Genomic DNA, 15,861 nt, shown 5'->3' with positions numbered 1-15,861 from the left:
GTTCCATTGCATTGGCGTCTGAAGAATAAGCCCAGCTCTTATTTATAGCGGTATATTTCCCCTTTACTGCTCTCTTTTCATATAAAGTTTCATTTTTAACAAAACCCTTTAGAAAAAGCTAGGAAACATTACATAAATATCTAGGGGAACTTTGGGATGTTTGGAGACTTTTACTGCTTACTTTTGGACATTTCTCCAACCAACCATTCAATTTCTTCTTCCATTTTCTCATAACGATTTTTTTATATTCATCTCATTCATATTACCTACCTTTACATTTACTAAATAGCCCTTAAAAGTCAAATTTCGAGTCCCTGCTCACACAAAAAAAAATTGAAAGCAAAAGCGACAGACGAAAAACACGATTTCTCATCAATCTGTAGCAACATCTCAGCTAAACAACGTCTAGTAGATCTATTTGTCAGATGTGTGGCCGATGTGACGCTCCCTGTCCATGTCGACGAACTCCACAAATGCCCGTCCGTAAAGTTTTTCAATAGAAATATTTGTTAGACATAAGACGGAGCCCGCATGAATCCGCAACTGTATACTCAACGCTTGTATTATTTTACAAATAGCACTTAAAGGTTTCTGTCCACAGAACGCCTGATAGAATTGCGTAGTTTTGAAGTTGGGAGACAATCCGTCTTCTCTATGCAGCACTAAGTTTTCATTTATTGTTGAAATCCCTCAGTTAGAGTAAATCAGAAAGGGTCTTCAAAGAAAATGTGGTAATATTGAACTCAGTTATCATTGTCGGGGAAAAATTTAAACGCACATCACCATTCTCCTAGAATCCTTCGCAAGGCTATACATGTGAACAAAATTAAAGCTTTCGTAATAACAGAATCAAGTCGTCTTACTTGCAAGATTTTAAACAAATAAAACTGACTGCAAAGTAAGTTAAATGAAAAACAAACCCAAACTGAAATTCAGGACACTGGAAGACTCAAAAGTTTTGCAGCAACATAATAACAGACACAAACGCAACAAGGGTTGTTAATTTCGCAAACTGTTGGATATGTGGAACAACAAACATAATTCCAAAGCAACGTTGAATCAATCGCAATCACAAAAATTCATCAGAAAATGTTACTCAATAAAAATCAGAGCAAAACGTAGCAATATCGGAACTTGATAGAAAATTTCGTAATGGTAGACCCTAGAGCACAAAGTTAGACGAAGTTCTTCTTACAGTCGACTGCTATAAGTACATCAGAAATTGAATTGCATAAAATTTACTTATTCATTGAAATCACACCCTAACTCTTGTCAGATGAAAGCGCTGACAAAGACATGAGTGCATTGTTTTACTTTATTATACCATTGTTTTGAAATCTTCGAATATTATACATTTTTGTTACATTCCATTCTTTATATCATAATATTTTTGCTGATTTCTCACTATTCATGAAAATATAACAGATGGCTGATACGTCTGATAATGAATATCTCTCGGGGCGATAATCATTCAGCTTAATGGACTATTTAAATAATAAAAGGCCTTTTATGTCAATCATTTCCATTTAACTAACGTGTCAGCCCTCATATAAAGTGAACATTGTCGAAGCCCTGTTAGGGATGTCACGAATTTCATAATCCCACAAGAGGATCGTACGAACTGACTCTCGAAGACAGTAATGAAAAGCAAAACCAAATTATTGATTGGAGCCTGAGGGATTATGAATATTAGCAATTTGTAATGTAGTTTAAATCTTATGTTTTTACACTAGATAACAGTTAGACACTTCACCTGGGGCCCGATTCTCCTAAATTAATAATGTCAAAATTGAATAAAAATCGAATCGCAATATGATCGCAATAGCAGTTTTAACCATAGGTATCGGGCATTCTGCTACTAATATAAGACCAATCGTATTCCAACGACATTCGATTGGTTTGCGATTGGTCTGCTATTTTGGTGATTTTGGTCTATACGGTAGTTTGCTCTACAATCATATTGCAATCGTAAATGATTTGCAGACAAAATGATTCATTATGAGTGACAGAAAAGGATAAAAACGATTATTTCAAAGAAAAAATAGCGGTATGCCACATACGCTTCAATCGTAATCGAGTCGGGATTGGATCGCAGTCGAATGTGAATCGTATGTTGCTTAAGTAAAATTAGGAGAATCGGGCCCTGCTTCTCTGGTAGGTCTACATGGTCTGGTATCTACATGGACAAGCACGGCATATGTCCGAACCCGGAAAAGTTTACGTGGTTTGATTGTTGTTACAATTCTCGGTATTGCATCAGACACCCTAATGGACACAGAATGGGCCTAATGCCAAAAATTTTGCCTCACTGACACTTTTATATGCAGCACCTTACGTTTCAAGGAAAGCAACGAGACAATACTTTTAACTCGGCAATAAATCACAAAATGGATAATTCATGAGTTCCAAAAACATTTGTTGGGAGAGTACTTCATGCATAAAGCAGATGTACGACAGTAACATTATGTCAAATTATTTAAACTGCTGGTTAACACATATAAAGGTGCGTTCATACATATTTTTGTCATAAATCTCATGTAGTTTGAGGCAGCCCTGTAGGAGCCACGCGTCCCTACAAGGCAGACGGAATGCCTGCACGCGAATCTTTACGACGTCGGATAACAATAAACATCACGAGCTTTTTGTACTCGTCCGCTACTTGGTAAGCAAAAACGTGGCGTAGACGGCTAAAGCACTGAAGTTGGACTATTGTGTTTGAAGAGAAAATCTTGGATACGTATACAAATTTGATTTACGGCTTAGCGTCCAAAAGAAAATATATGAGATTTTGGATTTCTGGGCATATTGTTTTGGAATAAATAAAGATCAAACACCAAGAATGATAAACCATCTACCATCTACATTCTAAAGTTCCTTTTTGTTTTTTTCCAGGATGCCTAGGTGCGCTGTCAGCGGGGGTTGCGCTCGCGCTGTCACCGGTGACGGTGGCACTGTGCGTGCGCAAGTCCACGCGAGTCACGGCCGTCGTGGGAGGCCTGGTCGCGGCCCTCGGCTGCCTCTTTACCTCGTTCGCCACGCAGTTCCACCAGCTCTTCTTCAGTTATGGTAAGTGTTCTCATATGTAAGATAAAGTACTTCCTAGGATTGGAATCAAGCCAGATGTGCTGCAGCACTTCTTCTTAAGTCTGCATTCAAGTAGAACTGTTCGCAAAACTTGAACTCAAAATCGATACTAGCAAACCCTTTTAAGTATTTTCTTAGATATGCAATCTGTATTGAAGGCGCTATTTGGTAACAGAAATCTTTTTACGGCTGGTGAACCGTAGGTAATGCAGGAGAATTATATTGAGGATGAGCCTAATAATACTTAAATGTCGGGCGGAATTCAGTCCAGGACGTGCGCGTAACTTGCATTAACACAGAATAAAATAATTGGAACGTAAATGCACCTGAAACCGCAACCCGCACTTCTGACAACTCAATTTATTTCATCAGATTCATATCCGAAACCCGTTTAGTGAACTTCAAAGGTATCCGCTAATTGGGCAACAGTGTAAATAAAACAAATACATACCTGTACCGACAGATATAGAACCCTGAATATTTTCCGAAGTACCTAAGTTATTTATTACACGATTTATCAAATAATGTCTGCGTTGGCAGAATTGAAAATATAACAACTCTATTTTTATCAAACGGTTGAATAGGACTGAATTATTTATATCTCAATTCTGAGAATTTGAAGTTGAATTTTCAATGCAGTAAATAATCCTAAGAAATAATTCAAGAAACGAATCTGCTTTTACGGTTTGGCTGGCGGGCTTTTACTGAACAAGCCACAAATCGGATCTGCGTGGCGTGCTTTATAGAATTGAAAGTATATTTGGGATAGGTATGTAGGTAGGTACGTAGGAGGTTCTAGCGAATGACGTCGCGTCTTTGCAAGCTAAAGAGTTTCATAGGAAATATTATAATATTAAAGCAAACTGCACTGCGTGCTCACATTGCACACACTAAGCTAGTTCTATCTTCAAGGATAACGCGTCGGCGCCCGGCAGAACGCGCCATTAGCATTTAAATTGGGAAGCTACCGCCCCGTTACAGTCAAGTGCCTGGATACTTGGTGCTTGCTACAAAGCTCAACTAATGCAACCCCTTTAAAAATTTTAATCAAGTACTAAATGCCCATTATTTAAATATTAAACTGTTCCGCTGTGCAGAATCTCCATCCGGGATTAGAGAAGATTTTTCGGAGAGGAAAAATTTGGACGATGAATGTAAATAAAACTGAAACTGGAATCAAAATCATCACGAAACGACCAACTTCAACATAATTTCGTTTGATGCTCACAGCACACAAGGAAATAATAACTGCGTATTGGCACAGACTTCACCGCATAAATACCAAAACCCAACTGGGGATCACACAGCTAACGACAGCTAAAGGACCTATTACAGTGATGATATCACACTGTTACATGGTTAAAATACTGATATTGTTGTGCTCCACAATATAAAGCGACTTTCGATTGGCATCGGAGAGGCCACTGCAGATGCAACGAGCAATGAATGTCGGAATAACGATAGCGCTCCACACTGAGTGTAACACACACAATAACATTAAAACGCAACTGATATTGCGGTTCTGGACGTGACTAGAAACGGGGTAAAGCTGAGGTTTCATGCGAATTATTTGCTAACTGAACGTATTTTCATTCGGGAGAATTGATTAGATTGTCACTATTGATTGATAGGTTTTTCTCCTAAACCGTATGCAGTCATAAATGGTAGGTGAGAATGAGATCTTTCCGGCTGTTTTACAATAAATTGGTATTTAAATTAACACTGCTATAAAAATCATTACCATCAATTTACGCAGGCCGTAATTTTCACCCGACTTATTCCAAACATTGAGATTCTCAATTCTTATTTAATTGTTAACCAAACAAAGTTAAAAGATACTGGAAAGGTCCTATGTAGATATTATTCTCTATATTTTTTTTAACATAAATCACGACCAGAAATTAATACGTTAAAGTGCCGATATTTCAAAAGGCTATCATTATTATTTATTAGAAATGGCAGTGGCACAAATAAATGAGATTTATCGGTCTATATTCAATACCTAGAAGGGATCTAGTAAAACCGTTTCATGAAAGAAAATAGACGACATCGTCTGGAGACCGCAATCTGATGCAGCTTTATCAGACTGCTTGCTGAATAAACATGATTGCTATGTCTAATGCTATTGAACAGTTTCGAAACACTACTAAGTCGTCTATTGTAGGTAGTTCTCACATTTTAGTCGTGTCGTTTTTAAGCGATTTTCTTTTGTTTTGTTGTTTCCATTAGTAGTATTTAATTCTGCGTGTAACATCTGTCTGTCTCCCATTAGTTTCAGTAATGGCAGGACACTGCTGAAAATAGATTTTTGTACCATTAGCTATGTGGACTAATGCGTTAGGTAATATCGTAACGTACCATGCTGGTATGCTGTAAAATCATTTTAGGTTGCTTGTAGATACAAGGCACGTGTAAATGCATACTTAAACATTTTTGAGTTTTATGGACGATATCCGTTAAGTGATACCTAATTTATATGCAATTAAAATCAATGTGACCCAAAAAGGAAAAAAAATGAAGGCCCAAAAAATAAAACCCAGTTGAAATAAATTGAAGCAAGTGGTAGTCCCGTAATGTGAGGACAAAAAGGTGATTTATCACATGTCATATTACTGCTCCCCTTGTGAGTTCCAACAAACGGTGATATCCTGAACGAGACGATTCATGGACATCCCCAGTGCAATGTTACATTGAAACAATTTAAATAAATGAATATTATAATTAGAATAAAAAAAACGTAGGCACAAATGTCGTAGGCTCTCGTAGGCGCGTAGCAAAGAAAACATTAGGTATTATTCAGTCGTGTGACTGCAGATTATATTATCAGTATGCCTGAAATAGATAACATTGACGCAGTTAGATATTGATTTTCAGCCCTTATTTTTTGCGAATAATCTATTTTGGGTACTTGAAGTCATTAATCTTTGTTGACTGCCTACTACGAACCTACGCGATATTTATGTAGCTTTAGGAAAAAATGAGAAAAAAATGCTTATTTATAAAGTAACTAACCAACATAAATGTCTGTTTTGTCTTGTCTAGATGTGTTTAAGAATACGTTTTTATATTTCAATTGATGTTTACGTGGGTTATATTTGACCAGATAAGAAGAGCTTTTAAGAGATAAACTTAAGTTCTGCATTCGTATTCCTCAGGGACGGTGGTAGGTGTGGGCGTGGGCCTGACAAGAGACTGCTCAACGCTGATGGTGGCGCAATACTTCAAACGGAGACGGGAGCTCGTCGAGATATTTATCGTCAGCGGAAGCGGACTGGGCATTGCCGTCATGTCCACGTTCATCAAAGGTGCCATAAGGTAAATATTGGCAGTTCCGCGAAGACCTAAAATGTTCCACTTCCTATCTGGACAGAACGTGGAAACTGATTGTAACACTGAACGTCGATCTCATGCATATTTGAATTTGTAATAATTAGATACGATTTCATTTCTTGAATGCACTATTCAAAGTCAATTATGTTTTTTGTATTATGGGTAAAGTATCATTCCGCATATTATAGGAACTTTTCATTTAGTAGGTGCATTGAGTAGTTAAGACTTTAAAAGACATTGTATTCATTTCATTGTTACAATGTTTCAGAGCGATCGGCTGGCGACTAGGACTGCAGGCTGTGACAGGAGTAGTATTCGCAACATTCATACTGGGCACCTTTTACCGATCTGCATCTCTATATCACCCACAAAGAAGAGCGATATTGCACCTTAAAAACCAGAACAAGATTAAACGGAAGATGAAAGACAGGAATAAAACCGATGACCGGCAACCATTCTTCGACTTCTCCACGCTGAAGTCAAAGACAGTTCGAATCTTGCTCATGTCAACTGGGATATCGGCGTTTGGAATCAACACGCCCATATTCTATTTGGCCTATCATGCTGAAGAAGAAGGTATGCTTTTACCTAGACGACCGACCTCATTAATTCATTGTGTTTATCAAACTGCAAAATGGAATGCATTTAAGATCGGGTGCGCCGTTATCCAAGCTAAATAAAAATGGTTCTTCCACGAGCCACATGCTTTAAATATCAGGCACAGATTTTCAGACTTCATTGACTCTCTTCTAGGTAATTCTACAGATAAACTCCATCCAAAGGTTGTCTGGAAGAAATTGCTATTTAGCAATAAGACCGCCGATTGTACTGTGTTTTTGTATGTTGTGATGTCCTGTGTTGTGTCTTGGTGTACAATAAAGAATAATCTAATCTAATCTAATCTAATCTAATTCTTTACCATAGAAATTAATGTAAGCAAGCATCCCAAAATATATGTTTTTCAGGTCTAGGCGACACAGTGGAACTCTTGCAAGCATACCTCGGGCTAGCCTGGGCTGTCGGATGTGCAGCCTTTGGGCTACTAGTGCGGCAGAACTCAGCAGAATGCAGAATAGCTCGCCAGTACCTCACTCAAGCGGCCGTGTTCGTGTGTGGACTAGCTACCATGGCGCTGACTGCTGTGGAGGGATCCTACCGAGGATACGTCATGTTCGCTTGGGTTTACGGTAAATAAATAAAAAGTATTCAAAGAATTTTTAAAACTCGTTATGGGGCATGGAATGTACCTATGGTTTCATCTCCAACTCCTCAAAATTGAGAGAAACAGATTCTCACTTCGTATTGGAACATTATTCGACTTCTTTACAATTTCTCGACATCATCATCATCATCTTCAGAGCCTTTTTCAGTGTTTTACGATTTCTCGACTTGACCTTGATTACTTAACTGTACTGAATTCGACTGTGTTCCTCGCATGATGATCCCGTGGGCGCTGCGGTCCAAAGGGGTGCCAGAAGTCTATGTTGACATTATCCGAGACATGTACCAGGATTCCGATTCAGTGGTTCGGACCGCGGTTGGTGACACTACACCCTTCCCTGTTACCGTTGGAGTACACCAGGGCTCCGTCCTTAGCCCGTTTCTGTTCAGCGTGATACTGGACTCATTGACCGAAAGCATCCGAGATGCGCATGAGCAGCCCCCGTGGTTGCTCATGTATGCTGACGACATCGCGCTGGCAGACGCGGACAAGGGACGGTTGGTGCAACGTGTTAACATGTGGAAGGAGTCACTCGAGAACGGCGGTTTGCAGCTGCATGTGGGGAAGACTGAGTACGTGGCCTGCAACTCGACAGATCCCACCTCCGTCTGCATAGACGGTAATATGGTCGAGCAGACGGACCAGGTCAGGTACTTGGGATCTGTCCTTCACGCGTCTGGTGGCATCGATTGCGACGTCAGGGCACGAATTTCGGCGGCATGGGCCAAGTGGCGTGAGGTGTCTGGTGTCATTTGTGACCCTAAAATGCCGGTTAAGCTGAAGGGACAGGTCTATAAATCCATCATTAGGCCTGTCCTTTTGTATGGCAGTGAAGCGTGGCCTGTGCTTGAGCGGCACAAGCAGGAGCTGCGGGTCACGGAGATGAAAATGCTGCGCTGGATGTGTGGAGTTACGCGGAAAGACCGCGTTAGGAACTCGCGCATCCGCGGCAGCCTTCATGTCCGTGACATTGCAGACAAACTGCAAGAGTGTCGCTTACGCTGGTACGGACACGTTTTACGGAAACCGGCCACTTACGTGGGGAACAAATGTCTAGCCATGGCGCCTCCGCCCGGCCGGGGCAGACTGGGTAGACCCAGGAAATGCTGGCTTGACGTCGTAAGGGATGACATGCGTGCCAATGGACTAACCACCAGGGATGCCGAAGACCGAGCGAAGTGGAGGAGAAGAAGCAGGAAAGCGGACCCCGGGCCCGGAAGGGCAACCGGGACAACGCTAGGATGATGATGATGACTTAACTGTACTGAATATAATAAGCAGTTTGTTCTTTCCAGGTATATTCTGCGGAGGCTACCACTATTCGCTAAAGATGTACACGTATGAGCGAGTGAGATCGCGGAACTTCGCGCGGACTTGGGGCTTTGTTCAGTGCTCACAGGCCGTGCCCATCGCCATAGGGGTGCCGCTGTCAGGTAAGATGCCATTAAAATACCAGTTATACCGTCAGTTGCACAAAGCTCCATTAAAGTTAAAGATTCTTTAAATCCATTGCTGACTCTTTCTCTATCAACAAGATAAAAAGTGTCAGCAATAGATTTAATGAAGCTTTATCTTTAATGGAGCTTTGTGCAACTGACGGATATTGAGATGACTTATTTAAAGTTCTCAAGTCAAATGTCAACTCCTGCTTAAGTTTTCATCTCTGATGAACTGGAATTTGGATCCCATCAGCTTCTCATTCAACTTCAGTAAGAAAACTATGATCAAACGCAGCAAACGAAAAAATGACCTTATGTAAAATTGTCTTCTGTTTTCAGGGTATATAAACGTGGGATGTGGCGGAAAAGCGGGCTACTACTTTAGCTCGACTTGTTCCCTCATCGGATCCCTGTCTCTCTTCTGTATTGATCTTCATAGGCGCAGTGTAGCGCACAAACACACCAAGTATGTTTCATTCCATTTATTTCCAACTGCTAATAGGACATCTCTCACGTTACCCATTTAATGGAAGATTCAGATCACGTTACAATAATTCCCAGGACAAAATCTTTCACCCACAAACTCAACATTGCAATCGCACCTATATCATAATTTGTTGTTTACAGAGAAAACGGTGGTACTGCAAATTGCGAGTCCACGTGCGAGCCGTCTCGACGAAGCAGAAGTCGGGAACGGGAACCGCGCACTGCCGCAGGCGCAGCCACCGCCTTAGGTAATTTCTTACACAAAAAATATTTTAGATATATCAAGGACTGTATGAAAGTCTGAGTACTCTCTCAAAGAAGACTAAACGTTTAAAACAAGGACCCAACGCGCAAAGGAAACAAGAAGCGAAATTCGCACGTTGTGGTAGCATTGTGTGTTCGACGATATTGCGCTACTTTTGACTGCCTCGTTGGTCTAGTGGTCGCAAGCGCGGCTGCTGTTCTCGAGGTCTCGGGTTCGATTCCCGGGTCGGGCCGAAATCGCTTTGTGGGTTTTCTTGAACTTTCACAAAGCAGCCCGTAGTCTGGAAGTTGGTGATTGATTCACCCGTGCATCGGAGAGCACGTAAATGTCGGTCCTGCGCCTGATCTCTTTCCGGTCGTGTCGGATTGCCGTCCCATCGGGCTATGAGAGTGAAGGAATAAGGAGTGCACCTGTGTCTGCGCAAATGCTTGTGCACTATAATATGTCCTGCGCAGCTGGCTGATCTCCTTAAATGAGAACAGCCGCCGTGGCCGAAATCGGCCGTGGACGCCATTATTATTATTACTTTTGACTTTGGAATACCACATAATGGAACAAACGACTGGCCACCTTCCTTCCTTCACAGCTTTAGCCTTGAACCCATGCCGCTAATTAAAGAACAATAGAAAATCAAATGTGTCTCGCGTGGATCTGCGCACAAGATACAAGGGGTTAATTGAGCCACCTTTAAAGTTCTAGGAGCAGAATTCGTAGCACCAGGCCGCACGGGCCGCGACCTCTTGCTGGACAGCATTCGGCCCGGCACCCTCGGCTCTCCGCCGCCGAACGTGCCGCCGGAGCTGACGTGCATCAGCGAGGAGGGCGGCCTGGACCTCGACCTCGATCTAGATATACCGGAGCATCTACTCGAGGACCTAGACTGCGGGGGTGATTGTATCACTAGTTGTAATAAGGTAATGAGTTCCGTTTCGATCTGTCTACTTCCAAAATATGCATGGTGATTAGTGATTATTAATGATCCCCTCATTAAGTGCAAAAATGTAGTCTTCAATTAAATATAGGTACTGTAACTACCAGCTGTATATTGGTGAAATATATCTACGTTTTTAATATTGACCTAGGTACTACTTACTTATAGTGGTATTGGTAGCAAAAATTATGGAAGTGATTAGGTACATATTAATAGACAGTTAAAGTTTCTCTGAAGGTACTAAATGCTAATATCTTGTTTACAGGTCGAAAACTATTTAATGTTAAGTGAATACGAAAACAACCTAATAGCCGAGCTACCGACCCTGAACGAGCGGCGTGGCCGACGGTGGTCCATTGTCGTGGCCAACTCTTCACCACAAGCCTCCACCATCCCCGAGCGCCCAAACTCCCCAGAGGTTCACGCCAAAAACTCTATCAAGTGGAAGAAAAAGTGCCATAACACTAACAACAGACTGATTACAGTGATCAACGAGGCGTCTCTCTGAAATGCTAGTGAAATAATATTCAGACAATAAATAGAAATAATCGGTTAGTGTACGACCTATAACCTCATTAATTTATTTGATGTGTGTGAATAAGTAGCGTTTGTGTATTGTTCAAAATAATTTATTAAATTATTATTACAATATTGTTTTATTTATTCATGTTCGCTATGCGTAAGTATTTTTTCACATTATAACTCATATTTTACACAAAAGTACAACATCACATAAGGGAAGGCCGAAGGAGCATACATTACTATAAGGACGAGAAAATTATAGGTAAGTACTACATTACTGCAATAAATATCTGAATGAGAGCTCATAACTTTATCAGGGAAGCACCAGGAATATACAAATAAAACTAAAATTACAATGTAGTTAAATATAATGTCATTGATATTTCGTAATCTTACACAATAATGAATACTGCACCAAAAATACAAAGGAACACAATATAATTATTTATTACCGTTGAGGAACCACAATATCTTCTAAGAACTGGGCGAAACAGCGCATCGCTTGCAACAAGGCAGCGAGAAGTATTGACAGAGACAGGCTGAGCAACTTCTGATTCTCGGTATTCACAAGTTCGTTGTTCGCAACAGGAACTAAACTTTGGCTCGATTCTACACTAGGTATACTTGAATAATCACAATCAACGTTACGTTTTTTTGTACCGACAACCTTTTTTTTACCTTTAGACAACGCACGAACGTTGTCGACATCACATGTCAGATCTATCACAATATAATCCGAAACTTTTTTATCAACATTCAGATCTTTAGGCTCCGCCTGGTGAGACCTGGCCTCATCGTTTCCAATAAAAACACTTACATGATTAACAGCGGTCGAACAACTCGGAATCTCATTCCCGTGCTCAGCACAATGAGGTTCTATAGTTAGGCACTTCGTTATTACTTCTTGTTTATCTTCTACGATTGAACTTAAATGTTTACTTACGTTATCATTACTGTTAGGGCTTAAGTTTAGTTTGAGAGAATCATCAGTTTCCTCGGATGACATACCGCTGTCATTGTCCTCAAGAGGGTCTATGTGTTCTCGTTCTTCGTTATTATTATTTTGCTTAATATTAACGACGCTTATTTTAGTGTTACCGAAGCTGCCGTAGGAAGGCGACAAGGGAGTCCCGGCAGTCGATTGCTGGAGTACCGTGCCCGCGTCGGGCACGGCCTCGGGTCAGGAGACCTTGGGGCACGTTATGTTACCCTTTATGACGATTGTACTCGAAGTTGATTCTTGGGCCCCAAATATGCTATCCATGTCCGACAACGATGCATTGTCTAACGAACTGCCATCGTCGAGCAGAAGCTCCGATCGTAAACCCTGAAAATATCAAATTAGCATTTAAGTATACCGAAATATTTAAAACAATTTTACATCAATAACTAAATAGTATGATTAGCTTACCTCAGAAAAATATTCATATTCTTTTTCAAAAGTCAATATAAAGACGCAAAATATTGCCGCTAATATGTTGCTACAAAGGGAAGTCACTACGAAACAGAAGTAGATTGCGCTTGAACCATCTGGAATGCAGACATAAAGATTTTTAATTCCGTATTTATTCAACACTAGACTTTTTGAAGAATTTTATGACTCAGGCCTACTAACATCACTACACAAATTCAGTCTACTTTTGCCCGCCTTAATAAAAGAATCTGGAATGTCATGCTCCGCAAATTCAACGAAGCATTAAACATTCATTGTCATTGATTAATTGATGCCTGCTGTTCTATTGATAAATATAGAATACGCTAATTTTATCGTTCATGGACTGATGCAGACACACCCTCTATTGTTACAAACTTTTCGAGACTAATAATATGTGTAAGAATGATGTGTAGGTACTTACTTAATGGCAAAAATGACGTCACAGTGCCGAATATTGCCATCAACACCAAAACTAGGAAGCTCAAATTGGCAAGGCATTGTCGAAACACCGTTAATCTTTTGTCATAAAACAGAGTTGAGATATAAGTCGTGAGGATGCACTGGAAAAAACAAATGACTTATTAAAATCAACTCGCATGATGCATAGCGAATTGTTTTCACTTTCGCCACTATCTATATTTATCCTTATCTAAGTCTAGATCACATACCTGCATCCATATGTATAAAGTGCCAAATCCACATATAAAAATATTCAATGCCGTGAGGCAATGGTTATCCACCTGCAAAAACATTACATAATTTATGTGTAACTGTATAGAGATTTACTTCATGCTTATGACCATTTCAAATGGTCATTACTAAAGTGTTTATATGATGAAACCCAGCCATTACGACATAACAACTAAGATGAATGTTACAGATATTTTTGTTAACATATTTTATTAGAAATGTATATTTAATTATGTTAGTTCAAGTTAGTGAGATCATTATACACATCATAATGATTTAATTAAGATATTTTTTATGACACCCTTTTATTCCCATGCTGAATTTTAGATCAATTTTTGAAGATAAAATCTACAAACTGCCTGACCTAAACTGCTCGTAAAATATTAGTTTTTGTTTTTTAATTAACTTACCTTAAACAGGAAAAGGAAGAAGTATACCAGGAAGCCCAGAGAGAGGAATGAAGCTGAAAAGGAAGCTATCCTATTCGCAAATGAAGTAACATTTGGATTTGGTGTTAATGAGCCGAGTATATGTATTTGCTGGTATCTGTCATATAATATTTTGCCAGCTGTAAAAAGACACACTGTTAGCACAAAATTATTAGTAATGACAAAAATATGAAAATGTTTATTACGATATGATACTATAAAATATAAATGATTGAAAAAAAAATTAAATATTTCATAATACCATTAGTAAATTGGTATGAAATGTCATGACTGTTATTCCGTCCCTACAATTTTCCCCTTGACTACTTAAAGAATGTATAGAAACTTATAATCTGCTTAATATTAACTGTATTTGTAAACAAAATACACATTAATGAATATTACAATAATTCAAAGTATAATGTCAAGGGAAAAATTGATGATGCATGTAGACAAAGTAATTTTTATGAAAATTTAGTAGGTATGATGTATTAATAATGTACGGAAACTCTTAACAATTGCATTCAGTAATAAAACATGCTTTTATATTACTGCTGTAGAATGAAGTTCAATATTATTAATTTAAACCACAACAAAACAATATTAGAGTACTATCAAAAAATTCACAACAAGATTCAAGTTGAAAAATGCTTTACTGCATTCTTTTGTAAAGCAATTCAGGTACGGCGTTAAGATACATTCACATTGTAGACCGACATCGGCAGTTCACAATTTCATCACACTTTATATAACAGTAAACACAAGTCCCTCTCACTCACCAATAGCTCCGCTGGCTATGAACAAAAAAGCAAGGCCAGTATCCAAAGAATTTGTGTCTTGCGAAACTTGGAAACACAGACTGAAACATAAAGAAAACAATAAATTAAAAAAACCGACACATTCCTTTTAGAAGTGAAAGTAACGAAGAATGTTCTAAGTTTCTCAAATACAACCACTATAATACGATATACTATTAACAAAACTTGTAGCTTCAACGTATTACCTAGGAAGCATAATTTATGGAGCAAAATGTATTAGATTCTGCATTTTTATGAGCGAGTAATTACAATACAAAACAACAAAAAACTAAACAACATTATTTCTTAATTTCAGGGTATGGTACTTACGATACGATATATGTCGCTGTGAGAATGATCAAGCCACACTTAAATATCAACATATTATGCTAAAAGAACAAATTAGAACGAGCCAATATTTACTTCAACAAATTCGTTTCTAAAATATACAAAGGCAACTGAAGGCAATGAGCGACCTGCCTGCCTGACATTTCGAATTTGACGTATGTTTGCTGACCTGATATTTTGACAGTACAAACTTTTTAAATTATTTCTTTGGGAACTGAGGCCTTTAAAATTTCGAGAGATAAAATAGAATTAATTATATGTATTGTGCGAAAGTGTGTATCAAACACTCTCTTCATGTGATAGTTAGAGGAAATAAATAAAAAACATATATATTGATTAAAATCTGAAATTAATATAGTACTAGTTTCGTCTTCAACTTTATAGCACTAAGTTCTTCTAACTTTTTTTATTTTTTTATTATTTGGAACTAAATAAAACTTGCCATCTGCAGCTGTTATTTGTTGAGAATAACGATAAATATATGATCGTCTTTGGGGCTGGGATCCTGTTCAAAAAACAAAAAATCGAAATGTAAAAGATATTTTGTTCTCATGAAGTTCGTGAAATGGAAAATGATAAACAATTGACACTGACATCGTTTGACAGCAGCCTTAACAAATCTATTGGCGGGATTTATTTAACTGTCAGGTTACAAAGTCAACAAAGAATTCATCAAATATACAGTATACTGTTTATTTAACTTAAGTATTTACAAAAAAAATAAGCAATGTCCTCGCTACAGCCTATCCAGGCATTAAGCTTGGGTAAGTAACTTCTAGTAATTCCTACAACATCATGCCATTTTGCATGGTTCCCTGCAGCTAGTCAAGATAATGTAAAACTGTCCGGCAAAATCTTATAAATTGGTCACAGGTTATATAGTC

The 15,861-nt window shown here is 38.8% G+C and overlaps 3 protein-coding genes across 7 annotated transcripts in view; 2 read left to right on the top strand and 1 right to left on the bottom strand.

Annotated features, from left to right (window-relative positions):
* LOC110380088 (monocarboxylate transporter 10) overlaps window positions 1-11,406 on the top strand; it is an 82,419-nt gene extending 71,013 nt beyond the window's left edge. For all 5 annotated transcript variants that reach the window (XM_049847760.2, XM_049847763.2, XM_049847761.2 and 2 more), the window contains 9 exons: window positions 2,893-3,066; window positions 6,240-6,399; window positions 6,683-6,990; window positions 7,380-7,601; window positions 8,932-9,069; window positions 9,415-9,541; window positions 9,703-9,809; window positions 10,520-10,740; window positions 11,023-11,406. In XM_049847760.2, the coding sequence (XP_049703717.2) occupies window positions 2,893-3,066; window positions 6,240-6,399; window positions 6,683-6,990; window positions 7,380-7,601; window positions 8,932-9,069; window positions 9,415-9,541; window positions 9,703-9,809; window positions 10,520-10,740; window positions 11,023-11,265 (1,700 nt within the window). In that variant the 3' untranslated portion in view covers window positions 11,266-11,406. The remainder of the gene's footprint in view (window positions 1-2,892; window positions 3,067-6,239; window positions 6,400-6,682; window positions 6,991-7,379; window positions 7,602-8,931; window positions 9,070-9,414; window positions 9,542-9,702; window positions 9,810-10,519; window positions 10,741-11,022) is intronic.
* A 223-nt stretch (window positions 11,407-11,629) lies between these two features.
* LOC110380090 (uncharacterized) lies at window positions 11,630-15,146 on the bottom strand. Its single transcript, XM_021339958.3, has 7 exons — window positions 14,960-15,146; window positions 14,612-14,691; window positions 13,815-13,972; window positions 13,383-13,454; window positions 13,136-13,274; window positions 12,691-12,809; window positions 11,630-12,606 (listed from the first exon to the last, which is right to left on the bottom strand). Exons 1-7 carry the CDS (start codon window positions 15,010-15,012, stop codon window positions 12,460-12,462), a joined length of 768 nt encoding a protein of 255 aa, XP_021195633.1. The 5' UTR covers window positions 15,013-15,146; the 3' UTR covers window positions 11,630-12,459.
* A 121-nt stretch (window positions 15,147-15,267) lies between these two features.
* LOC110380087 (DNA mismatch repair protein Msh2) overlaps window positions 15,268-15,861 on the top strand; it is a 29,849-nt gene continuing 29,255 nt past the window's right edge. The window contains exon 1 of the mRNA XM_049847727.2: window positions 15,268-15,741. Within this exon, the coding sequence (XP_049703684.2) occupies window positions 15,705-15,741 (37 nt within the window). The 5' untranslated portion in view covers window positions 15,268-15,704. The remainder of the gene's footprint in view (window positions 15,742-15,861) is intronic.

Source organism: Helicoverpa armigera, chromosome 7, assembly GCF_030705265.1.
Source record: "Helicoverpa armigera isolate CAAS_96S chromosome 7, ASM3070526v1, whole genome shotgun sequence".
Taxonomy (NCBI): Eukaryota; Metazoa; Arthropoda; class Insecta; order Lepidoptera; family Noctuidae; genus Helicoverpa; species Helicoverpa armigera.
This window is presented reverse-complemented; position numbering and strand designations above follow the sequence as displayed.

Bases quoted from the DNA above. Each gene is read 5' to 3' on its own strand.
- LOC110380090 (XM_021339958.3), bottom strand. From the start codon at position 15,012: ATGTTGATATTTAAGTGTGGCTTGATCATTCTCACAGCGACATATATC. The intron at 13,455-13,814 runs GTAAGTTAATTA...ATGTTTTTGCAG, and splicing joins TCTTCCTTTTCCTGTTTAAG to GTGGATAACCATTGCCTCAC. The intron at 13,275-13,382 runs GTATGTGATCTA...TGTTTTTTCCAG, and splicing joins CTTTATACATATGGATGCAG to TGCATCCTCACGACTTATAT.